Raw genomic sequence first — 26,094 nt, 5'->3', positions numbered from 1 at the left:
TACCCGATCCCGTTCTGTATATGTATCGAATTTTAATTACTCGTATAAGATCTCGTATCCGAGAAAAATATATTAGAATAGTATACATAATAACCTTTGTGTTTAGCTATATCCGACTCGTTTCCATCCTACTCACGTCTGCTCCGCGTGGAAAACGCTCTAGACCGCGACCGCGACCGCGACCAAGAGTCCAAGACTTCCCCGTCCGCCCGCTCCGTCCTCACAGGTCACGAGCTCACGGCCAACGACACAACTCACAGTAACGTTACCAGCCACGACACCTATGAGGCTATGACCCAACGTCCCAACCAAGAACCAACTACTCTGCCAGCCTACGCAGTAACGCAGCAGCAATCCCAACCCAAGCCTTCGCTGGCGCGCGGGTCCACCCCGACTCACGCCTCCCGTTCCCATACCACCAGGTCCGTCTCCGGCTTTCCGTCGGCCCTCCGCCCTCCGCCCCAAAACTTCGTGGTAAAACCTCCGCGATTTCCCTTCCCCACCCACCGCGGCAGTTGCCTCCCCTCCTACAAATAACCCCCGACCATCCACGAGGACGTACCTTCTGCAGCAAGTAGTGACCAGGAGCGAGCAGCCAAGGAAAGGAGCCAAGCAATGGAGAAGGCCGTCGACAGGCAGCGGGTCCTGCTGCGGCACCTCAACCCCGCCGCGGCGGGGAGCCCCGCCCCGCCCGCCATCTCCGTGAGGATCCCGTCCTTTACTCTCTCTCTCTCTCTCTCTCTCTCTGGTTCGCTCGGACCAAATCGGGCGTGCTGGTCCGACCGCTTCGGCGGCGGTATTTCTGGCCCCAGATCTGGTACTGAACGACGAGGGTGCTGTGTGGGTGCGTGGCAGGCAAGCGCGTGCGCGGCGGGGGACAGCGCGGCGTACCACCGGAGGCCGGCCTTCGCCGACGACGTCGTCATCGTCGCGTAAGTGAAATTCGGCTCCCTGCCCTTTTCTGCTTTTGATTGCGGCTGGACTCCTGTGGGAATCTCCTTTGTTTTCGGTCGTTCTAATATAGAGTCGAGCGCGCCCGTGGCTGCGACTGCAGTGATGCACACACTGCGGCGAATTTTTGTCTGCTAAGAAGTGATGCTAGACTCGTGTGCTGAACAGGAGACCGCTAATAAAAACTGCAACGGTTCAGACAGACAAACCTAGTAAATACCTATTGGATCTTACCGTTAGGTTCTGATAGTCTGAGATAATCTGTAGATACAATTGTGTTTTTTTTTTTCGTTACTTGTTTCTTCGAAACATGGAAGAAATACGATTCATTGCGTACCCTTTCTGCCTCCAGTGCTTACAGGACGGCAATTTGCAAGGCCAAGAGAGGGGGTTTCAAGGATACCTTTGCTGAGGACCTCTTGGTTCCTGTCTTCAAGGTTTGTGCTTTTCGTGTTGCTCCACTCTATGCAGCTTAGTGTCAAACCAGTGAATTGATCGCTTGTCTTTATCCTTGGGACTTTACATATATATTCTTGTTTCTCAACAATAGGCTTTGGTAGACAAGACGAAGCTGGACCCAAGTGAAGTTGGCGACATTGTTGTTGGTACTGTCTTAGCTCCTGGTTCCCAGAGGGCAATCGAATGCAGAATGGCTGCACTGTATGCTGGTTTCCCTGGTAATGACATTTCCAATGTTGCATTTTCCTCCTGTGGTGTAGGACAACCATCATCCCAACCTTGATCTATTTGTTGGTTCAAATTGGATGCAGACACCGTTCCTCTTAAGACTGTAAACAGGCAGTGCTCTTCTGGCCTTCAGGCAGTTGCAGATGTTGCCACTGCTATTAAAGCAGGGCTCTATGACATTGGTAGGATTTGTTGCTGTCTTGTTTTGGCTTACTTTGTTTTGTTTTGGATTGGTTGATGAATTGGGTTTTATTTTCTCCATTCAAGGTATTGCTGCTGGTTTGGAGTCCATGACAGTGAACAAAGTTAGTCTTGATGGCCAAGCGAATCCCAAAGTAAGCCTAACATGTTGGTCAATATGGCAAAACTGCATATTTAGAAACGTGTGCAAGCATCTTTGATCTGATTAAATTTGTCTCGAGTCTTTCTACTGTTTTAGGTTGAGCTATTTTCTCAAGCACGTGATTGTCTTCTCCCAATGGGCCTCACATCTGAGAATGTTGCACACCGTTTTGGCATAACACGACTGGAGCAAGATCAAGCTGCTGTAAGTTGCCTGACTCCCATTCTGTGGTTTGTTTTTTTTGTGTGTATATATATGAGACCTTCGTTTGCTGTCTCACAATATGCTTCCTGCTTTAAAGTCTTATAATCTTTATTCTGTTGTGTAGGTTGAGTCACATAGAAAGGCTGCTGCCGCAGCAGCTGCTGGTAAATTCAAAGAGGAAATTGTGCCAGTTCATACAAAGGTTATGTCGTTTAATTTACCTTTGTAAAGTAACTATGCTAGCTATTGATGATTTCCGACATATTAAAAAGGTGAAATTTTCATGAGTTATATGCTAACACAATGTTACTCTATAAAGATTGTTGATCCAAAAACTGGTGAGGAAAAGAAGATCGTAATCTCTGCAGATGATGGAATCCGAGTGGATACTTCTCTTGCAGTCCTGTCAAAACTCAAACCAGCATTTTCAAAGGATGGCAGCACTACTGCTGGTAATTAAAAGTGAATTCTAACTGCTTTGTGGTTGTCCATTAGTAGTATCCATACAAAAGTTCATTGTCATTTAACTGTAGGGAATGCAAGCCAAGTGAGCGATGGCGCTGGGGCCGTCTTGCTAATGAGACGGGATGTTGCTATGAAAAAGGGTCTTCCAGTTCTTGGTGTCTTTAGGTATCATTATTGTCCCTGTTTGTTGTGCAGCACATGTGAAATCAATCTGGTGATCTAGTCCTTGCGCTGTTTTGCTGCTAGTACCAAAAGCAGTTAAACATCTTAGTTTCACTGAGCAATTCCAGTGGTTGACACAATCATTGTTAGCCTATGATACCATTAATTATTGTAACTTTCTGTCAAGAGGCTGAGCGATATGTCTGAATGTGCAAATGTAGGACCTTTGCCGCTGTTGGAGTTGATCCAGCTGTAATGGGTATTGGTCCTGCCGTAGCAATCCCCGCAGCAGTGAAAGCTGCTGGCCTTCAGATGGATGATATCGATCTTTTCGAAATCAATGAGGTACATTTTGATCTGTCTCTCGAGTTCTTTCTCTAGACAACATCATAAAACTAGAACTGCCAGATAATATTTACTCTCTCGTCGATAGGCTTTTGCATCTCAGTATGTCTACTGCTGCAAGAAGTTGAAACTTGATCCTGCTAAAGTCAATGTTAATGGCGGTGCAATGGCCCTTGGACATCCGTTGGGTGCTACAGGTATTTGCCTTTTGCTATTCCAGATTCTTATGTCCCGCAGATTCATTTCATCTGACTGTGTGTCCGTGCCTTGGACTAACTAACATCGAGACCCGCAATCTGCCTGATTTAGGGCCTGATTGGCAGGGTTTCAGCCCCAGCTTTTCCTTCGAAAAAAGCCAGAGCCGTGATAAACATCGCTTTTTAAAACGTTGAAAAGCTAGAGCCGTTTTTGTACTAGACTGGAGAAGCCACAAAATGTGGCTCAACCGGCTGTCGCTTCTCCATTTTTTATTGCAAAATATCCTCGTACCACTAACTCATCCTTTGTTTAGGTCCTGTACCCCTTCACTATTCGCTTCTGTCCCTTAACTGTAATAGAGGGGCTCATTTACAAAAACAGGAGAGAAACCACTTTTTTTTTGTTAAACGACTGAAAACAGCTTTGCCTTCTCTGAAAAAGCAGTTTTACCAGAGAAGCTAGAGCCGAAGTTATTTTTAAAGAAGCCAAAGCCCTACCAATCGGGAATATTTTGAGTGATGATGACAATAGCATTGGTGTCTACTTGGCCAGGTGCACGGTGCGTCAGTACTCTTCTCAATGAGATGAAGCGCCGCGGCAAGGATTGCCGGTTCGGAGTGATTTCTATGTGCATAGGTACATAACTTAACCGAAGTATTCCGTTTGCCTGCATCAATCAAATGGACGCTTCAGAGCATAAATTGTAACAGAGACCTTCTCACCTTCACCTGTACTGACGATGGAGAACAGGTTCTGGGATGGGTGCTGCTGCTGTGTTCGAGCGGGGAGACGGCGTTGATGAGCTCACCAATGCTCGGGGAATCTCGACCCACAACTGGCTTTCCAAGGACGCCATGTAAAGCTACACCCACCAAAATTTGCCGGAACTGGTAGCATTGTTTCCAGATCGCTGTAGGGAGCGAATTGGGGAATAAAATGATTTTGTATTTGTCGCCCCTGCTGGGGATTTAGGAAGATTTTTACGCCACTGGTATTTGAACTTGCTTACCTGGAAAGATGCGTGAATAACTCAATAGTCTGCTGCAAGGATCATACGTGCACCCGCTTAATTTTAAAATCGACAGAACCCACACCATCTATTTGGCGAAGCTTTGCCTTAGCCTATATTATACACACACACAAACGAGCCACGCTCGACACAAACGAGCCACGCTCGAGCGAGCCTAGCACCCCAAGCTCGAGCTCTACAAGATAAACAATGAACCAGCGAACATAATTGACCGATATATAAAGTAATTCAAATACAACATCTTATACGTGTCAATTGTATTAATCAAACGCTACAAAATGCTAGAAAACCTTCCTCAATAGCACGGCAAGTCTATGTATCTGCGCACTACCGGTCACGTAGTTTGTCCTTAGCGTGCAAGTATAGCAATAAGTAATACTCCAGTCTGCAGCTGTGTTTGGGAGCTGAGGGAATTGGAAGGGGTTGATGGCTCAATGGCTGGCTGTGTTTGATTGAGGAGTGGGTTAGGCTGGCTCCAACAGCCAATAGGTAAAATGGGCAGGCAAAAAGTCTTTTGCCTTGCGTATGGAAAAATACCTGCCCTCTTGTTTTCAACAAAGAAGGCAAAATAGCTGGATAGAGAGGAGTGAATGATAAGAGACAAACATAAGACCAGATGTCAGAGGCACAAGAAAAAATGCCTGACTTGAAAACGTGTAGCACAACATAGAGAGGCAAATTGGCTTTGGCTGGCCATTTGCATGGCATGTTGGAGCTAGTCTTAGAATAGAGTGGCTTCATTCCAATTTTCTGGATGTTTGGTTTCCAACAAAATAAGAGTAGAGCGGCTCCTGGATCTCCATATGAAAATTTACTATAAGTAGTTGGAATGCTCCCGCTCCATAAAAATGACCGGATGCAAGTGTTCTACCGGACGTGAGCGCTCTCCCTCCTCTCCTCTCCTCTACACTCACACGGCTCTCGAACCAAACAAAGAATGGAACGGTTCCGCTCTATTCTACTCTTCAACCAAACAAAAAATGAAGCGGCTATGTTCTTCTTGCCAAACACAGAATAGAGCGGTTCCATTCTCAAATACCGGAATGGAGCCACTCTATTTTATTTGACTCTCCAACCAAACACACCCTAGTTGGAGAGTTAACTAGAATAGAACGACTCCATTCCCGTTTTTAAGAATGGAGTCATTCTATTCTGCGTTTGGCAAGTAGAACAGAGTCGCTCCATTTTTTGTTTGATTGAAGAACAGAATAGAGCGGAGTCATTCGTTCTTTGTTTGGTTGGAGAGCCATATTAGTGTAGATGGGAGGAGATGGAGGAGAGCACTTGCATCCGGTTATTTTGGTGGAGCGGTATCATTTCAACTATTTATGGTAAATTTCTATATGGAGACTCTATGAGCCACTCTGCTGCTCTTTTGCTGGAAACCAAACATCTAGAAAATAGGAATGGAGCCGCTTCATTCTCTTCTACTCCTCAACCAAACACACATAGTGATAAGTAAATTGGAGGAGATCTATAGGAAGGAAATATCTTGCTATTCAATGGTTTCTCTCTCTCATAGTTCCACTTCAATTCTTTTGTCACTAAACTAGTTCCTAGGGGCCAAAATCTAATTCTGAATAGAAAGGGGATCCCCTTCAATCCCCTCTAATTCTGCCTTTGAGGAAAAAATAGATGGAAATCAAGAAATTCAAAAACTAGATATGCGAATGAATATTCAAAGATACTGCAGGATTATTTTGGAATGGATATTCAAGAAGAACGAAAAATGACATGAGAACATTGGGGAGATCCGTAACTGAAGCTGGAAATTACAACGGGAGATTGAAAACAGGATGCCGATGGCCACTACCTTCTGACCTTCATCCGTATGCTGAGATCGAGCGTGATTTGTATAAGATGGAGGAGGAGAGAGAGGAGAGAGGAGAGAAGGGAGAATATGTAAACTTACAATCTACTTAGACATAAGAATTAAGAAATTTTATGAGAGAAACACATGGGTCATGCATTATTATTGAAGAACTAACGAATATATAGATGGGCTAGGCTATAAAGATTCTTACAGCCACCCATCGGCTATATTATTAATCTTGCTCTTAGAAGGGACAATCGAGAAAGAAAAAATGCAAGAGAATCTTTAGGGTTTGTTGGGTTAAGAGTGAATTATATTAAAGAGGATTAGAATGGATTAAATCAATTCCTATTTCAAATTAAATATAAAGGGATTTAACCTGCTCAATCCCCTCCAATCCACTTACAAATGGACAATGCCTTAGGCACCTTAAAACCCCGTGGATCTAGGGGATTTGGACCCTCGGCGGTGGTAGAAGCCACGATCGCACAACACAGGTATGGGCCTGTTTGGTTTGTGGCTAAATGTGTCACACTTTGCCTAAGGTTAGTCGTTCGAATTGAATAACTAACCTTAGGCAGAAAAGTTAGGCAAAGTGTGGTAACTGAGGTAGTGAACCAAACAGGCCACAATGGCCGGGCAAAAAACGACACATCGTGCTCCCGTCTCATGCTTCTAAGGGTTACAGGCCATGCTAACAGTCTAGATATGACACTACGTGTCTTTTTTTACCGGGCCAATTTGTAAAGTATGAACAAAGTTGTAAGTCGTGTCACCCATAGCTTGATAGCGTGTCTCTAAATTTTTTTCTCATCTACCTTATAAAAAATAGATTCATTCTCAGATTCAAATATTCATAAATTTATTTAGAGATCATAGATTCAAATTAGTTGAACTCCTTAGTCTTGGCTTAATCAGACGAGAAGACAACTAGAAAAGAACCAAAATCAATTGTTAGTCACTTGTTCTCAGATGCTATGAATCAAGAACAAGGCAACACAAATGTTAAGTATTAAAGACCTTCGTCTTCCAAAGCATTATCTCCTCATGGACATAATGATCATTAGACGAAGGTCGTGAAAGACATGCCTTCATCATCTTATAGATAAACAAGAATGTAAGAGATAAACACAACAAATTTAACTCATTGATTCATTCTTATTTGTATTCCATAAAACATGTATGAATATCAACATAATTCATATTACATTGATAACTTCGGCTTGCTCGAATGTGAAGACGCGAGAGAGTGATTGCAATTCAGCGTGAACAGTACGGTGCTACTGTTCATTTATTTATAGACAAGAGACACAACCCGAGTAAAAGTACATTTATGTCCCTGACATTTACTTATGATCGTAACATAAATTGTTAAGAACTATGCAGTCTTTTTTCCTTTCGATCAACATCATCACCAGTCTTCATCACCAGTATGAGTCGAAGTTGTCACTCTTGGCAATAGCTTCGGCGTCATCCTTAGATCATATCTTCGTCTCGTACGCCTTCATCATGGGGAAAGACTTCCATCCTAAAGACGAAGCTCTCTATAATAATTCATGTCATTCTGAAAACATATGGTTAGTCATGTTTTTGAGGACCTTCGGAAGAGGAAGGCCCCTAACACCAATATTTTAAGTCTTCAATACAACAAATATTTAAGTCTTTGAACAAAACCAAAGCCAATAGATAAGACAAACAACAAAAACTATAACTGCGCCGTTTTGTGCAACACTAGCTCATAAAACACCTTTCTAGGTAAAATTACATCTTATGAGAAACCCTAAAAATAAAAAAGAGTGCATTTGAGTCCACGAACTCACATACTTCATTCAGACTCATGAACTCATAGACTTCATGATCGCATAAAGTACCAGCAACAACTTCATCTTCACCAAGATACAAGTTTTTAAATGAATCTTCAAGTTCTTGATTCTCAACAACATGTTATTCCATTATTTCTTCTAACTCCTAGTCCTTCATGTTGGTCAAAATCTCCATAGTTTTAGGCAACAAGCATTGTTGCCGCTCTTCAATTAACGTGTTAGTCAAGCTAAAACAGGATTTTAAAGAGATAGTAGGTACATGAATTAACATGATAGCCATTATACACAGTATTGGATATGTTAGATTATGCTCACACCACTAGATAAGAATGTCAGATCATCGTCATAAGCAGTCACATTGTCACTATCTTGATAAACCAAGGCTCAAAAATAGTAGATGTAGATAATGAAGATAAATTAGGGGTAGAGATACATGAAGATCCAACAACACCTATTACATGGCCTCTAAAGATTTTTTTCATGCCTGCTTTTTTACCTATACGACATTTTGGTTGTACAACACTTTGAGCCCTAATTACACCAAACATGTTCTCATATTTGTGAAACATGTTATATAATTAAGATTTTACCTCAACGTAGTATGAATTGTATCAGTAACTGTGCATTCACCATGCAATGAACATTAAATAAATCTCTAATCTTAGCTCTAGGCTAAAGAATGAATGCATATGAATATAATAGAGCTATATACTACAAGTACTTGAAGAATTTAAACTTCATAGGAAATGTAGTAGCGCTTAGATTTTGACAAATGGAGCGGTTCCATTTAGTTTCAAATGAGAAGAAATCTCTAGAATATGATGCGGAACAAGTGGACTTGAGAGATAATAAACACCAGATAGAACAACATTGAGTTACAGAAGAGTTCTAGGAACTCTAGTATCTTTCGGGAACATACTAACGATTTTCAAACAATAGTCGTAAGCCATAATGAGAATTAATGAACACGGAAATCATGCTCCTATGCAGAATCAAGTGTTTTAGCATAAGGTATGTTGCATCCCATGTAACATCCATATCCAAACCAAACTTTTGAGGGCGAACACCCTTAGCGATATAACAGTTCTTGAACAAAGCAATACATTGATTAGAGGATAAATCATTTGTGAAATGATTCAACCTCTTTAAGCCAGACTTTATAATTAGATTAACGATATGATAAGTACAATACTAATGCATAAGACAACATCTACAATTATGAGGATCAAAAGAAGTTGGTGAAGGATCAAGACCAAATTAACTAGCAAACATAGGTGTCAAAGTGTTCATAGAAGATGAACTAGAAGAAACATTGTCTAGAGTTATAGAGAATATCTTGTCAACTAGACCATATTCCATAACTCAGCAATGATTCTTTTGTCTATATTAGTACTAGGAATAGGACATCTCAACTAGCCTAATACCATAATTATTTTATGTAACTCCTAATCAACATTGACAAAGTGAGCACCAAATGTTTGAAGTCAAAGCAATAGAAGAACCAACATATAAGGCATAATTCTTAAGCACATCACGACATTCATAAAAATCAACTTATCAAGATCTCTAGTTGTGATCTGCCTATGATTAGGAGCACAAACAATCTTGTCCTCCTAGGACTCTATCGCACCTACACCTAATGGAAGATCAAGCCAACAAATAACTGACAAAAGTTAGATAAAGCCATGTAAGGAAAATGCACCCGACCCATTTGACTAAGTGATTTTGGTGTTTGATGATCAACATAACCGATGAACTAATGTGCTTCAAGTGTTTGTGTTTTGTAGTTCATATGACGTGAAGTGGATTGGACTAAGGCTCTAAGGATGCAACACCTCAAAAGAAGACCTAAAAGACACATAGAAGACTTATAAATACTCAGCACAAGTCCAAGACACATGATCAAAAGAGTCTAAGCAAAGAAGATAGAAGAATCAATAAATGGGTTGTCAGCTGGCGCACTGGACTGAGTGCGTAGAGAGCTCTGCAAATAGCTCTCGGACAGGTAGATATTTGGACAGGTCTGGTGGTGCACCGGACCAAGGTCCAATATCTAGTTGCCAACGGCTATCTCATGTGGCAGCACCGAACTGTGCGGGTCGCACACTAGACCATTAATGTAGGAATAGGGAATCTGTTAGATGCCAACGACTAGCTGACATGGAGGGTCCGGACAGGCAGTTCGGTGTGCACCGGACCAGTCTAGTGCTGTGCAGACAAAATGTTGATGTTTTTCTCTAATGCCTAGTTTTAGATGGGGGCTCTATAAATACCCCTAGTCAAACATTTGAAGGTGTGGGAGCCCAAACAACATACCAACACATGTGATACACATCTCCAAGGTTTCAAACACCCAATTGCTTAATAGAACCACTCGTTGATTAGTGTAGGTATTTTGCGAAGTGCTTAGGTTAGTTAGACCACTTATGCGCTTGCTTTAGGTTGTTCCTAGTTAGTTGAGTGAGTTTTGTCGGGGACCATAATTAGGGGTACCCCCAAGACTCCTAATCTCAGCTGGTAACCCCCATCAGCACAAAGATGCAAAGGCCTGATGGGTGCGATTAAGTCAAGGCTCAGTCCACTCAAGGGACATGATCTCGCCTCGCCCGAGCCTAGCCTCGGGCAAGGGCAGCCGACCCCGGAGGATTCATGTCTCGCCCGAGGGCCCCCTCAAGCAACGGACACACCTTCGGCTCGCCCGAGGTCCAGTCTTCACCAAGAAGCAACCTTGGCCAGATCGCCACGCCGACCGACCGTATCGCAGGAGCATTTAATGCAAGGATCGCCTGACACCTTATCCCGACGAGCGCTCCTCAGTCGACAGAGCCAAAGTGACCGCAGTCACTTCGCCGCTCCACTGACCGACCTGACAAGAAGACAGCGTCGCCTGCGTCGCTCCGACTGCTGTGCCACTCGACAGAGTGAGACTGACAGCAGCCAATTCCGGCCTCGGGCGCCATAGGAAGCTCCGCCTCGCCCGACCCCAGGGCTCAGACTCATTCTCGGCTCCGGAAGACGATGAACTCCGCCTCGCCCGACCCCAGGGCTCGGACTCAGCCTCGGCTCCGGAAGACGACGAACTCCGCCTCGCCCGACCCCAGGGCTCGGACTCAGCCTCGGCTCCGGAAGACGACGAACTCCGCCTCGCCCGACCCCAGGGCTCGGACTCAGCCTTGGCCTCAGACGACGGTCTCCGCCTCGCCCGACCCGGGGCTCGGACTCGACCTCGACCTCGGAAGACAGACTCGACCTCGACCTCGGAGGAGCCTCTGCCTCGCCCGACCTAGGGCTCGGACCGACCACGTCATAGGGGGGGCCATCATTACCCTACCTCTAGCTAGCTCAGGCTACGGGGAACAAGACCGGCGTCCCATCTGGCTTGCCCCGGTAAACGAATAATGATGGCGCCCCGCGTGATCCATGACGATGGCGACTCTCAGCCCCTTACGGAATCAAGGAGACGTCAGCAAGGACTCGACAGCCCCGACAGCTGTCCTTCCGCAAGGCTCCAGCGCTCCTCCGACGGCCACGACATCACATGAACAGGGTGCCAAAACCTCTTCGGCTGCCACGACGACATGTACTTAGGGCGCTAGTTCCTCTCTGCTAGACACGTTAGCACACTGCTACATCCCCATTGTACACCTGGGCCCTCTCCTTATGCTTATAAAAGGAAGGTCCAGGGCTCTCGTACGAGAAGGTTGGCCGCGCGGGAGAACGGGCCGACGCGCAAGTCCCTCGCTCTCTTCCACGCAGACGCTTGTAACCCCCTACTGCAAGCGCACCCAACCTGGGCGCAGGACAACACGAAGGCCGCAGGTTCCCCCTCTTTTTGCCTGTCTCCTCTCCCCCCTTCGTGCTCCATCTCGCGCCGACCCATCTGGGCTGGGACATGCGGCGACAATTTACTCGTCGGTCCAGGGACCCCCCGGGGTCGAAACGCCGACAGTTGGCGCGCCAGGTAGGGGCCTGCTGCGTGTTGACGAACAGCTTCCCGTCAAGCTCCAGATGGGTAGTCTCCAGCAACCTTTTCAACCCGGGACGATTCTCCGTTTCGGGAGTCTTGAGTTCATGTCCCTCGATGGCGGCTACGACATGATACTCCTTCCTCCGCCGCTCGACAGCGACAATGGCGGCCATCGGCCCGCCCGCCGGCGGCGGAATCAACGACGTCTTCCCCACGTGGCGGAAGAGCAACATCCAGGTCTGTCCCATCACCTTCCCCGCCGACAGAGGAGGAGGCGCGGCAGACATGGCCAAGCAGGAGATGGCACCTCGTCGGCTGTCGAGCGAGTCGACGGCGCCGGCGCCCCGACGGGGGACACGTCGGGCTTCGACCTCGCGTCTGAGATGAAGACGAGTGCCGTTTCCCCGCAACACGCCAACTCCAAGCGAACAAACGACGCCAGCACGCTCGCGAGGGACTTGCTGGGCGTCACCCTCGTACCTGAGACGACGGAGCAGTCCGCCCCTGACGCGACTTCGACATCGCCTGTCGACCAAGAGGTACCGACCGATTCCCATCTCGTGCCTTTTAGATCCAGCTGCGACCCACCGAGCGACCCCGCTTTGGTGGACGCTTTTATAAAGGCATGTTCAAACCCTCCGGGGTATCATATGCGGTCACCCTGGGACCGGCTGACGGCCATCTCGACCTACGGACCCTCGGGTTCCGAGGAAGATGACGAGCCCGACTTTTGTTGGGATTTCTCCGGGCTCGGCAACCCTAGTGCCATGCGGGACTTCATGACCGCATGCGACTACTGCCTCTCCGATTGTTCCGATGGTAGCCACAGCTTCGGCGACGAGGACTGCGGCCCAAGTCGTGAATGTTTCCACGTCGATCTAGGGGGTCCCGGCGAAAGCAACCATCTTGGTATGTCGGAAAACGGCGATCCCCCTAGGCCTGCGCCTCGCGTTGACATCCTTCGGGAGCTAGCTGTGGTCCCAGTCCCTGCGGGGGGTTAGGACGCACAGCTCGAGCAAATCCGCGAGGTGCAGGCCAGGCTCGACGAGGGAGCAGGAACACTTGAGCAGTTCTGGCGGAACATCGGGCAGGAATGGGCAGACCGAGCTCCGGCCGGAAATGCGCGTCATCTGCCCCAGGGCATCCAGCTCCGCATTGCCGACGACGTCAGGGCAAGGCCGCCACCGGCTTCCAGTGGGGTCGGCCAGAACCTGGCTGCAGCAGCAATACTTCTCTGCGCGATGCCGGAACCATCGACCACCGAAGGGCAGCGTATCCAGGGAGAGCTCAAGAATCTCAGGCGTGGGGGACGCTACAACAGCGGGGAGGATCAGAGTCCCTCACCCGAACCACCCGGTCCACAGGCTTTCAGCCGGGCCATACGACGGGCGCCGTTCCCGACCCGGTTCCGAACCCCGACTACCATCACAAAGTACTCGGGGGAGACAAGGCCGGAACTGTGGCTCGCGGACTACCGACTGGCCTGCCAGCTGGGTGGAACGGACGATGACAACCTCATCATCCGCAACCTCCCCCTGTTCCTCTCCGACACCGCTCGAGCCTGGCTGGAGCATCTGCCTCAGGGGCAGATCTCCAACTGGGACGACCTGGTCCAAGCCTTCGCCAGCAACTTCCAGGGCACGTACGTGTGCCCTGGGAACTCCTGGGATCTCTGAAGCTGCCGCCAGCAGCCGGGAGAGTCTCTTCGGGACTACATTCAGCGATTCTCGAAGCAGTGCACCGAGCTGCCAGTCACCGACTCGGATGTCATCCGCGCGTTCCTCGCCGGCACCACCTGCCACGACCTGGTGAGCAAGCTGGGCCACAAGACCCCCACCAGGGCGAGCGAGCTGATGGACATCGCCACCAAGTTCGCCTCTGGCCAGGAGGCGGTTGAGGCCATCTTCCGGAAGGACAAGCAGCCCCAGGGCCGCCAGCCGGAAGATGTCCCCGAGGCATCCACTCAGCGCGTCATCAAGAAGAAGGGCAAGAAGAAGTCGCAAGCGAAACGCGATGCCGCCGACGCGGACCTTGTCGTCGCCGCTGAGTACAAGGACCCTCGGAAACCTCCCGGAGGCGCCAACCTTTTCGACAAGATGCTCAAGGAGCCGTGCCCCTATCATCAGGGACCCGTCAAGCACACCCTTGAGGAGTGCGTCATGCTTCGGAGCCACTTTCACAAGGCCGGGCCACCGACGGAAGGTGGCCGAGCCCACGACAACGACAAGAAGGAGGATCACAAGGCAGAGGAGTTCCCCGAGGTCCACAACTGCTTCATGATCTACGGTGGGCAAGTGGCGAACGCCTCGGCTCGGCACCGCAAGCAAGAGCGTCGGGAGGTCTGCTCGGTAAAGGTGGCGGCGCCAGTCTACCTAGACTGGTCCGACAAGCCCATCACCTTCGACCAGGGCGACCACCCCGACCGCGTGCCGAGCCCGAGGAAGTATCCGCTCATTGTCGACCCCGTCATCGGCAACGTCAGGCTCACCAAGGTTCTCATGGACGGAGGCAGCAGCCTCAACATCATCTACGCCGAGACCCTCGGGCTCCTGCAGATCGGTCTGTCCTCGATCCGGGCCGGTGCGGCGCGTTTTCACGGGATCATCCCCGGGAAACGCGTCCAACCCCTCGGACAACTCGATCTGCCCGTCTGCTTCGGGACTCCCTCCAACTTCAGAAGGGAAACCCTCACGTTCGAGGTGGTCGGGTTCCGAGGAACCTACCACGCAGTGCTGGGGAGGCCATGCTACGCCAAGTTCATGGCCGTCCCCAACTACACCTACCTCAAGCTCAAGATGCCGGGCCCCAACGGGGTCATCACTGTCGGCCCCACGTACCAACACGCGTACGAATGCGACATCGAGTGCGTGGAGTACGCCGAGGCCCTCGCCGAATCTGAGGCCCTCATCGCCGACCTGGAGAGCCTCTCCAAGGAGGCGCCAGACGTGAAGCGCCATGCCGACAACTTCGAGCCAGCAGAGACGGTTAAGTCCGTCCCTCTCGACCCCAGCAACGACGCCTCGATGCAGATCCAGATCGGCTCCGAGCTCGACCCCAAATAGGAAGCAGTGCTCGTCGACTTTCTCCGCGCAAACACCGAAGTTTTCGCGTGGAGTCCCTCGGACATGCCTGGCATACCGAGGGACACTATAACAAGGAAAGCCTCCGATCTCCTTTCCGACCTTGAAACGACATTCCGGTGTCTCAAGGCGAAAGGCGTGAAACTCAATCCCGAGAAGTGTGTCTTCGGAGTCCCCCGAGGCATGTTCTTGGGGTTCATCGTCTCCGAGCGGGGCATCGAGGCCAACTCGGAGAAAATCGCGGCCATCACCAACATGGGGCCCATCAGGGACTTGAAAGGCGTACAGAGGGTCATGGGATGCCTGGCGGCTCTGAGCTTCTTCATCTCGCGCCTCGGCGAAAGAGGCCTACCTCTGTACCGCCTCTTAAGAAAGACCGAGTGCTTCACTTGGACCTCCGAGGCCGAGGAAGCCCTCGGGAACCTGAAGGCGCTCCTTACGAACGCGCCCATCTTGGTGCCCCCCGCTGCCGGAGAAGCCCTCTTGATCTACGTCGCCGCTACCACTCAGGTGGTCAGCGCCGCGATCGTGGTTGAGAGACGAGAAGAAGGGCATGCATTGCCCGTCCAGAGGCCGGTTTACTTCATCAGTGAGGTACTGTCCGAGACCAAGATCCGCTACCCACAAATTCAGAAGCTGCTGTACACGGTGATTCTGACGCGGCGGAAGTTGCGACACTACTTCGAGTCTCATCCGGTGACTGTGGTGTCATCCTTCCCCCTGGGGGAGATCATCCAGTGCCGAGAGGCCTCGGGTAGGATTGCAAAGTGGGCGGTGGAAATCATGGGCGAGACGATCTCGTTCGCCCCTCGGAAGGCCATCAAGTCCCAAGTCTTGGCGAACTTTGTGGCTGAATGGGTCGACACCCAGCTTCCAGCAGCTCCGATCCAACCGGAACTCTGGACCATGTTTTTCGATGGGTCGCTGATGAAAACAGGGGCAGGCGCGGGCCTGCTCTTCATCTCACCCCTCGGAAAGCACCTTCGCTACATGCTGCGCCTCCATTTCCCGGCGTCCAACAACGTGGCTGAGTACGAGGCTCTGGTTAACGGGTTGCACATCGCCATCGAGCTAGGGGTCCGACGCCTCAACGCTCGTGGCGACTCGCAGCTCGTCATCGACCAAGTCATGAAGACCTCCCACTACCGTGACCCGAAGATGGAAGCCTATTGCGATGAGGTTCGGCGCCTGGAGGATAAGTTCTCTGGGCTCGAGCTCAACCATATCGCCCGATGATACAACGAGACTGCGGACGAGCTGGCTAAGATAGCCTCGGGGCGGACAACGGTTCCCCCGGATGTCTTCTCCCGAGACCTACATCAACCCTCAGTCAAGACCGATGACACACCCGAGCCCGAGAAGGCCTCGGCCCTACCCGAGGCACCCTCAGCTCAGCTCGAGGCACCCTCGGCCCCCGAGGGTGAGGCACTGCGCGTCGAGGAAGAGCGGAATGGGGTCCCGCCTAATCGAAACTGGCAGACCCCGTACCTACAATATCTCCACCGAGGAGAGCTACCCCTCGACCGAGCCGAAGCTCGGCGACTAGCGCGGCACGCCAAGTCGTTCGTCTTGCTGGGTGACGGGAAGGAGCTCTACCACCGCAGCCCCTCCGGCATCCTCCAGCGATGCATATCCATCGCCGAAGGTCAGGAGCTCTTACAAGAAATACACTCGGGGGCTTGCGGTCACCACACAGCGCCTCGAGCCCTTGTCGGAAACGCTTTCCGACAAGGTTTCTACTGGCCGACCGCGGTGGCCGACGCCACTAGAATTGTTCGCACCTGCCAAGGGTGTCAATTCTACGCAAGGCAGACCCACCTGCCCGCTCAGGCTCTGCAGACAATACCCATCACCTGGCCGTTTGCTGTGTGGGGTCTGGACCTCGTCGATCCCTTGTAGAAGGCACCCGGGGGCTACACGCACCTGCTGGCCGCTATCGACAAATTCTCCAAGTGGATCGAGGTCCGACCCCTAAACAGCATCAGGTCCGAACAGGCGGTGGCGTTCTTCACCAACATCATCCATCACTTTGGGGTACCGAACTCCATCATCACCGACAACGGCACCTAGTTCACCGGCAGAAAGTTCTTGGACTTCTGTGAGGATCACCACATCCGGGTGGACTGGGCCGCCGTGGCTCACCCCATGATGAATGGGCAGGTAGAACGTGCCAACGGCATGATTCTGCAAGGACTCAAGCCGAGGATCTACAACGACCTCAACAAATTCGGTAGGCGATGGATGAAGGAACTCCCCTCGGTGGTCTAGAGTCTGAGGACAAGGCCGAGCCGAGCCACGGGCTTCACACCGTTCTTTCTAGTCTATGGGGCCGAGGCCATCTTGCCCACGGACTTAGAATACGGTTCCCCGAGGTCGAGGGCGTACGACGACCAAAGCAACCAGACCAATCGAGAAGACTCACTGGACCAGCTGGAAGAGGCTCGGGACATGGCCTTACTACACTCGGCGCGGTATCAACAGTCCCTGCGACGCTACCACGCCCGAGGGGTTCGGTCCCGAGACCTCCAGGTGGGCGACTTGGGGCTTCGGCTGCGACAAGACGCCCGAGGGCGGCACAAGCTCATGCCTCCCTGGGAAGGGCCATTCATCATCGCCAAGATTTTGAAGCCCGGAACGTACAAGCTGGCCAACAGTCAAGACAAGGTCTATAGCAACGCTTGGAACATCCGACAGCTACGTCGCTTCTACCCTTAAGATGCTTTCAAGTTGTTCGTACACCTCGTTCACATACAAACTCTAACCATCAAGGAAGGGTCAGCCTTGCCTCGGCAAAGCCCGACCCTCCCTCGGGGGCTAGAAGGGGGCACCCCCTCTGCGTCAAAATTTTCCTCGGAAAAAGTTTTTCTGCCAGAACGTCTTTCGTGCTTTTTGACTACTTCGAAAAGTGGGATCCTGAAAACGACGGAGTACACATAAGCAGCCAAGGCCGACCGAGCCGAGGGACTCCTACGCCTCCGGGATACAGATACCTCACTCATCACCTTCTGCGATAAGTAACTCACGCTCGGATAAGCGATTCCGCTGACCGAACAAGTCTTAATGCTCGGAAACCTTTCTGCCGAAACGGGTTTTCGGGTTTTCTCGGCCACATCGATAGCAGAATCCTACGGACGAGTAAAGAGTACACATAAGCGGCAAGGCCGACCGAGCCGAGGGACTCCTACGCCTCCGGGATACGGATACCTCACTCATCACCTTCCGCGAAAAGTAACTCTCGCTCGGACAAACAATTCTGTTACCGACAAATAAGTCCTGATACTCGAAACAAGAGGAAAAGAAACGCAGTTTTACAACACAACGACGATATGTTTGGGCCTCGGCGGCCGTAGAAAACATACGCACACTACAAGATAAACCGATCCTGCAGGCTCAGACCTTGACGGAGGGGGACCAGCAACACCCTCGGCGTCAACTCCACCTTCGGCGAAGTCCGACCGAGCCTCGGACGGCAACACGGCCAGAGGATCTCCGCTCCGAAGGACGACGTCAGCACCACGCCCCGGCCATCGCCGCCAGGGTCTCCTTTAGGAATCCGGCTCGAGCAGACGGCTCGGCCGGCTGCCCCGAAGCCTCAGCCAGCTGTCCCCCGAGGACATCAGCCTGGCTCATGGCCTCGGCAACTCGACTCCGGCGCCGGTCCCGCCAGTGGACGGCCCGGCCAGGCTCTGGCCGACGAAGTCTTCTTTTCGAGCCAACTCTGCCTCTGTCCACACTGATACCGCTGCCTCCGGCTCCGGCTCATTGAAGAGCGGCCGAGGGTTCCTTTAACTAAGCAAGAGAAGCCTTGGGCGGCAAGGCCGACCGAGCCGAGGAACTCCTACGCCTCCGGGATACGGATACCTCACTCGTCACCTTCGCACGAGGCAACTCACACTTGATGAAGCGGTTCAGTTAGCCGACAGGCGAGTCCTAGTGCTCGAAATGAGGAAAAAACATGGCTTCATGCCAAAAATACATACATGTTCAGGCCCCGACAGCACAATGAACAAACACCGGCACTCAAGGTGCCATTACAAACGGAACTCCGGTTCCACCCCCGCAGGTACGAACAACCCCCCACATTGGAGGGCCTGCGGGGCGATGAAACCCCTGGTGGCTCGCCGACGCCCGCTCTGGCAGCAGCGACAACGACCTCTGGTCCAGGTGGCCAAACAGCAGCAGCGATGGCCTCAGGGTGGACGCTGCTGCAACAAGGCCCTCGCCCGCGTCCTCGCCCAAGGGGCGAGGACATGCAGAAGGTCGTGGAGTTGGAGGTCAGTCCGCGGGTGGCGCCGGCTATCTCGTCGGCGGAGAAACCTCTTCCGGCTGCCTCGGTGGGAGGTGGCACCGGAAGCAGCGCCGAAGCCGCTCAGGCCGGAGAGCCGAACACGCGGCAGCTGCCAGCGCCACGAACGGAGAACGCCCTTCCCCCCGATCACTGAGGGAAGGAGCGGGCCACTGCCCGCGCGGAGACCGGCCCCAACTTGGCGCACTCCCCTCCCTAGCACTGATGATGAAAATCCTTGAAGCTGAGGGAGGGGCAGAGGCCGCAGCCCGGTTTGCTTCTCCCCACCATCGAACTGGTGGTCACCGTCTTAGGTGACCACCGGCGAGGGGATGCAGCTGGGCTGCCTGATGAAAATCCTTGAAGCCGAGCAATGGCTGAAAGGTACCAACTTTCACGAAGTTGCGTTCCTCCAACGACAGCAAGACGAAAGCGACGCGAGTGTTCCCCATCCGGGGGCTCGGAAGGTGGAAGGATGCGATGCATGAAGGGAGTACGAAGACATGGTTGCCTTCCAGCAACTCTCCCCACTTGCGTCCTCAACCGGCACGAACCGAGTCTTCTCCAACACGCTCCAAGGTCCTCCCCCTACGACCCGGGGGCTGGGTCCCACGCGTCATGCAAGCTGGCCCAGGGCAGAAGAAGCCAAACCGCCACACGCGGTGCGCGTAACTGCCCAGCGGTTACAAGCGTTCCTCCACTTTCGCCCAGACCAGCGGGTGAAAGAGCGGACCGCCATGCAGGCGGCATGCAACCGCACCAAGGGGGCGCACCCTTTCGACTTCGGCGCATCCAGCATGGAGGCCTAGGCCCACACGTCATGTAACCGGCGCGCCGGTTACTACGTGCGAGAAACTGCACCACCACTCGCGCCACTACCGCGCCTTCTCGACTACGGAACCAGTGCCGCGACTCGAGGCGACCCTGCGCATGACCCGACAGTGCCAACCGAGCACATCGGTCACGGGTCAGTCAGCCGCGGGAAAAGGCGCGACGGTCGATACGGCCAGAAGTGGGCCGACAGTAATGGCGGTGGCAGGCGGGCGGAAGCAGCAGTCAAGTCGTCAGCAAGCTCACGTCCCCTCTTGGGACAGTGAGGAAACCTTCTCCCACGGCGTGAAGACGACGCGCCTGTGTTCCGTTCCTCGAATGGCTCGCGCGCGCACAACGGCTGCCCCGCGAACCACTCGTCCCGTCGCATTAACTCCGCGGCAGGGCAGGCGGCACCTTTGGCAGGCGAAGCAAGCGACGCTTCACCCCCGCCATGATGACCGCGTCAAAAAAAGGTGCGCCACGTCATTCGATTTCGTATCCTTTTCCACTTCCTCTTTCTCTCTCTTGCCACAGGGACCGGGAAAGGGGATACTCCGAAAGGGATCCTTCTCCGCGAAGGAAGCGGGCCCCGAGCCCCCTACTGATCAGAGGTTCGAAGGCTGGTCCCTCGGAAGGGTTCAACAGCCGCCTCAGAGCACTCGGGCTCCGCGCCCACTACTGGTCAGAGGTTCGAAGGCTGGCCCCTCAGAAGGGTTCAACGGCCGCCTCAGGCCACTCGGGCTCCGCGCCCACTACTGATCAGGGGTTCGTAGGCTAGCCCCTGAAGGGTTCTAACAGCCGCCTCAGAGCACGCAGAGCGAGGGATGACCCTGGGTACGTTCGATACATAACCAAGGCTCGGGCTACGCTCCCGAGGTACCCTAGGACATTTTCGAGACCGACGGGAATGATTTTGTAACGGAATCCCACCAGAGGGAGGCATCAAGCCCTCGGACCCTGTCAAAAGGGGACCGGGTCCGGCAAATCACCCGCAGGTACTTTTGGAGCGCGCCTCTGGGCCACTAGCCGACCCCTAACGAATGGGGCACGGGCGTCCACTCGGATTACCCGTTAGCAACTCACTGGAGACACCATGTTCGGCGCCCTCCGAGGGCAACATGGCGCTTTCCCCCTCCTCCTTGCGGAAAGGCGACGCAGGGGCGTATGTAAAAAGCTGAGTCTGTCCTTGACCATCCTCTCGCTCTGTGCGGAGGCTCGGGGGCTGCTCTCGCAAACCCGGCTCTGGCCAAACTGTTGACAGCGTCAACATACCAGCCCGAGAACTTGGGACTCGACTATGCACCCGGGCTATGGCCAGTTCGCATGAGGGAACAACCAGACCGACCGAAGCATCACGAAATGCGCTAAGACCGCAAAGGAGTCAAATCACTCCTCCGAGACCTCGGGGGCTACACCCGGCGGTTGCGCTCGCGCGCACCCACCGGAATGAAACGCAACCGAGAAAGGCCGGTCCGTTGCAAAAAAGTGTGACAAAAGCCTCCAAGCGAGTATCAACACTCCCTGAGGCTCGAGGGCTACTGTCGGGGACCATAATAAGGGGTACCCCTAAGACTCCTAATCTCAGCTGGTAACCCCCATCAGCACAAAGCTGCAAAGGCTTGATGGGTGCGATTAAGTCAAGGCTCAGTCCACTCAAGGGACATGATCTCGCCTCGCCCGAGCCCAGCCTCGGGCAAGGGCAGTCGATCCCGAAGGATTCACGTCTCGCCCGAGGGCCCCCTCAAGCAACGGACACACCTTCGGCTCGCCCGAGGCCCAGTCTTCACCAAGAAGCAACCTTGGCCAGATCACCACGCCGACCGACCGTATCGCAGGAGCATTTAATGCAAGGATCGCCTGACACCTTATCCTGACGAGCGCTCCTCAGTCGACAGAGCCAAAGTGACCGCAGTCACTTCGCCACTCCACTAACCGACCTGACAAGAAGACAGCGCCGCCTGCGTCGCTCCGACTGCTGTGCCACTCGACAGAGTGAGGCTGACAACAGCCAAGTCCGGCCTCGGGCGCCATAGGAAGCTCCGCCTCGCCCGACCCCAGGGCTCGGACTCAGTCTCGGCTCCGGAAGACGACGAACTCCGCCTCGCCCGACCCCAGGGCTCGGACTCAGCCTCGGCTCCGGAAGACGACGAACTCCGCCTCGCCCGACCCCAGGGCTCGGACTCAGCCTCGGCTCCGGAAGACGACGAACTCCGCCTCACCTGACCCCAGGGCTCGGACTCAGCCTCGGCTCCGGAAGACGACGAACTCCGCCTCGCCTGACCCCAGGGCTCGGACTCAGCCTTGGCCTCAGACGACGGTCTCCGCCTCGCCCGACCCGGGGCTCGGACTCGACCTCGACCTCGGAAGACAGACTCGACCTCGACCTCGGAGGAGCCTCCGCCTCGCCTGACCCAGGGCTCGGACCGACCACATCACAGGGGGGGCATCATTACCCTACCCCTAGCTAGCTCAGGCTACGGGGAACAAGACCGGCGTCCCATCTGGCTCGCCCCGGTAAACGAATAATGATGGCGCCCCGCGTGCTCCATGATGACGGCGGCTCTCAACTCCTTACGGAAGCAAGGAGACGTCAACAAGGACTCGACAGCCCCGACAGCTGTCCTTCCGCAAGGCTCCAGCGCTCCTCCGACGGCCACGACATCACATGAACAGGGTGCCAAAACCTCTCCGGCTGCCACGACGGCATGTACTTAGGGCGCTAGTTCCTCTGTGCTAGACACGTTAGCACACTGCTACATCCCCATTGTACACCTGGGCCCTCTCCTTATGCTTATAAAAGGAAGGTCCAGGGCTCTCGTACGAGAAGGTTGGACGCGCGGGAGAACGGGCCGACGCGCAAGTCCCTCGCTCTCTCCCACGCGGACGCTTGTAACCCCCTACTGCAAGCGCACCCGACCTGGGCACAGGACAACACGAAGGCCGCGGGTTCCCCCTCTTTTTGCCTGTCTCCTCTCCCCCCTTCGTGCTCTGTCTCGCTCCGACCCATCTGGGCTGGGACACGCGGCGACAATTTACTCGTCGGTCCAGGGACCCCCGGGGTCGAAACGCCGACAAGTTTAGAAAAAAACCCACCAAACCCCTCGACTCTTGCGTGAGCCACTGTAATATTGTACCGAGTGGGGCGAGAGTCTTGCAATACCACACCAACCAAGTTTGTGGTCTGGTCGCCAGCATGTACCGGAGGGAATGAGGCCCATGGTGTTTCAGCCGGAAGCTTGATAGTGAAGATGGTGGGAAGTGTCTGAGAGGAGGCTAGAAATGCAGCACCACCCGCGCCTGGAGAAGGCCCACGACTCTCTACGGTGTTATCTGTCCCGCTGCTTGACCCTCGCGTGGGCTTCCGTTTGCGTAGTGACACCAACGAGAATTATCTAGAACCTTGAGCAGTTCTAGATACCTCAGTAAAATATCAGTGCATCCACAAGGGTTTGCAATCTCTATGTCTGCTCTTTAGCTTCTACATTTACATTGATTACTTAAGTTGCAATCTTTACTATTATTAGTTTATAATATAGGATTGGAACTTAGATTGCATAACTCTTTTGCGGTAGAGATAGCAACACTTAGACAAAACCTAGATTGCACATTTTTGTTTGTTATTTGCATAGGTTTTGTTTAGGAGATTTATTTGTGGCCTGGATTAGAGATATTTTTAGAAGACCTAGTTCACCCCCTCTTAGGCACCTGTGTTCCTTTCAATTGGTATTAGAGCCCGGTTTGGCTCGTTAGGAATCTTTTAGCTTAACTGCTAATTGAGCCAATGCTTTTAGTGGAGAAGGATGGATATCCATAGGCCACCACACTTCGACGACACTAATTTCCTTATTATAGTGTTAGAATGGTTTGTTACCTAGAAGAGGTTGATTTATGTGTTTGGAGAGTCACTTGTGATGGGATGAAATCACCCAATAATCCTGAGAAACTCATCGCGGGTGACGAAAAATAAATTCATTTGAATGGTAGAGCTAAAAATTGCTTATATGCATCTCTTAGCATGGAAATTTTCAATCAAGTATTTACTTTGAAAACTACTAAAGAGATTTGGCTAAAATTGCATGAGCTCTATGACGACACATCAAATGTTCATGAGCAAAAACATTGCCTAGTTTTGAATGAATATAGTTCTTTTACAATAAAAGAAAATGAGCTTGTTAGAGATATGCATTCTTGATTGAATCTTATCATTTATGAACTTAATTCTATTGGAACTAATAATCTAGGTGATAAGGACATTGTGAGGATGATCATCTCCCTTCTACCGCAACGAAAATATGGGAGCATCATCACCATCTTTCACAACCTGGAGAACTTGAGCCAAATGACCCTGACACTCGTCATCGGAAAGATTGTGGCATTTGAGACGTCACGGAAGATGGGTCAAGAGGAGGCCACTTCATCAAAGTCATATGATTTTGCATGTGATGAAAAGAATAAAGGCAAGAAGAAGGCTCCTAGCCCAAGTTCCTCAAGTGTAAAAGAAGAGGAATATTAATAGGAAGATGAAGAAGAAGAAGAATATGATAAACCCTCTACATCATCCGAGAGGATGAAGAGACGGTCTCACACGTCGAAAAGGTAATGAGGATGATTCGCCAGAATAATCTAAAGGGTGTGCCCCTGCATGTCGATGATCTTCTCTTTAACATTGACAGAAAAAAGCAAAGAAAGAGAGGATGCTTCACGTGTGGGGAGAAGGACCATTTCCAGGATAATTGCTAAATACGGTCGAACCCAAGAAGGGGACGAGCAAAGGCAAAGTGCTCACAAGTGTCAAGACTTGGGGTGATTCTTTAAGCGAAGATGAACCTCCAAGGAGCCGCGCCCATCACTGTTCATCATGCGCTTCATGCTCTTCATCACATAAATGTCTTATGGCAAGAGATAACTCAAGTATCCCATCCTCTAGTGATGATAGTGATAGTGATGATGAAGATTGAAAGTTGCCTAGAGGGGGGTGGATAGGCGGAAACTGAAATTTACAACTTTAAACACACTACAAGCTAGGGTTAGCGTTAGAATAAAAGTTAAGTCCGGGAGAGAGGGGAAAAAAATCAACCAAGAAAATAAAGTGGATGACACAATGATTTGTTTTACCAAGGTTCGGTTCTTGAGAACCTAGTCCCCGTTGAGGTGGTCACAAAGACCGGGTCTCTTTCAACCCTTTCCCTCTCTCAAACAGTCACTTAGACCGAGTGAGCTTTCTTCCTTGATTTCCCGGGTCACTTAGACACCGCAAGGACCACCACACAATTGGTGTCTCTTGCTTCGCTTACAAGGCTTTGAGAGTAAGAATGAGAGAAAGAAGAAAACCAACCAAGCAACAAGAGCAACAAAGAACACAAGACGATCTTCTCACAAGTCCTAAAATACTAGAGTTGAATTGTGGACTTTGATTGGATCGAAGGCTTTGATTTGTGTCTTGGAGTGTTGTATTTTGCTCTTGTATTGAATGAGGAGTAGTGAATACTTGGATGGTTGGAGTGGAGGTGGTTGGGGGTATTTATAGCCCTCAACCACCAATTCAACTGTTGGGGCAGGCTGCTATCAATGGGCGCACCGGACAGTGTCCGGTGTGCCAGTCACGTCACCCAACAGTTAGGGTTCTGACGGTTTCGACCGTTGGAGCTTTGTCTTCATGTGGCACCGGACAGTCCGGTGCCGCACCGGACAGGCACTGTTCACTGTCCGGTGCGCCTTCTGGCGGCTGCTCTGACTCTGCGCGTACTGTCCGTGCACTGTAGCTTCTGCAGGCGATTGTTGGAGCTGACCATTGCGCTGCCTAGTCGGTGCTCCGCTGGCGCACCGAATAGTCCGGTGGCACACCGGACAGTCCGGTGAATTATAGTGGAGCGCGGCCTCAGAAACCCGAAGGTGAAGAGTTTGAAGTCGATCGACCCTGGTGCACCG

The 26,094-nt window shown here is 51.8% G+C and overlaps 1 protein-coding gene across 2 annotated transcripts; it reads left to right on the top strand.

Annotated features, from left to right (window-relative positions):
- The first annotated feature begins 241 nt into the window (after positions 1 to 241).
- Positions 242 to 4,362, top strand: LOC100274263 (uncharacterized). 2 transcript variants are annotated; one of them, XR_004858143.1, is made up of 14 exons: positions 242 to 702; positions 856 to 932; positions 1,304 to 1,388; positions 1,502 to 1,628; positions 1,722 to 1,820; positions 1,906 to 1,973; positions 2,078 to 2,185; positions 2,310 to 2,387; positions 2,505 to 2,637; positions 2,719 to 2,815; positions 3,034 to 3,157; positions 3,246 to 3,354; positions 3,800 to 3,991; positions 4,106 to 4,343. XR_004858143.1 is itself a non-coding variant. In NM_001349932.1 (14 exons), exons 1-14 carry the CDS (start codon positions 616 to 618, stop codon positions 4,213 to 4,215), a joined length of 1,386 nt encoding a protein of 461 aa, NP_001336861.1. In that variant the 5' UTR covers positions 421 to 615; the 3' UTR covers positions 4,216 to 4,362. The 2 variants fall into 2 exon arrangements, 1 of the variants encoding a protein (NP_001336861.1); NM_001349932.1 differs by having other exon boundaries at positions 421 to 702; positions 3,908 to 3,991; positions 4,106 to 4,362.
- Positions 4,363 to 26,094: the final 21,732 nt, after the last annotated feature.

The sequence above is a fragment of the Zea mays genome, chromosome 5 (genome assembly GCF_902167145.1).
Source record: "Zea mays cultivar B73 chromosome 5, Zm-B73-REFERENCE-NAM-5.0, whole genome shotgun sequence".
Lineage (NCBI taxonomy): Eukaryota > Viridiplantae > Streptophyta > Magnoliopsida > Poales > Poaceae > Zea > Zea mays.
Note: the sequence above shows the minus strand (reverse complement) of the source record. Positions and strands in the feature narration are given on the sequence as shown.

Bases quoted from the DNA above. Each gene is read 5' to 3' on its own strand.
- LOC100274263 (NM_001349932.1), top strand. From the start codon at position 616: ATGGAGAAGGCCGTCGACAGGCAGCGGGTCCTGCTGCGGCACCTCAAC. The intron at 1,821-1,905 runs GTAGGATTTGTT...TCTCCATTCAAG, and splicing joins AGCAGGGCTCTATGACATTG to GTATTGCTGCTGGTTTGGAG. The intron at 3,355-3,907 runs GTATTTGCCTTT...CTACTTGGCCAG, and splicing joins ACATCCGTTGGGTGCTACAG to GTGCACGGTGCGTCAGTACT.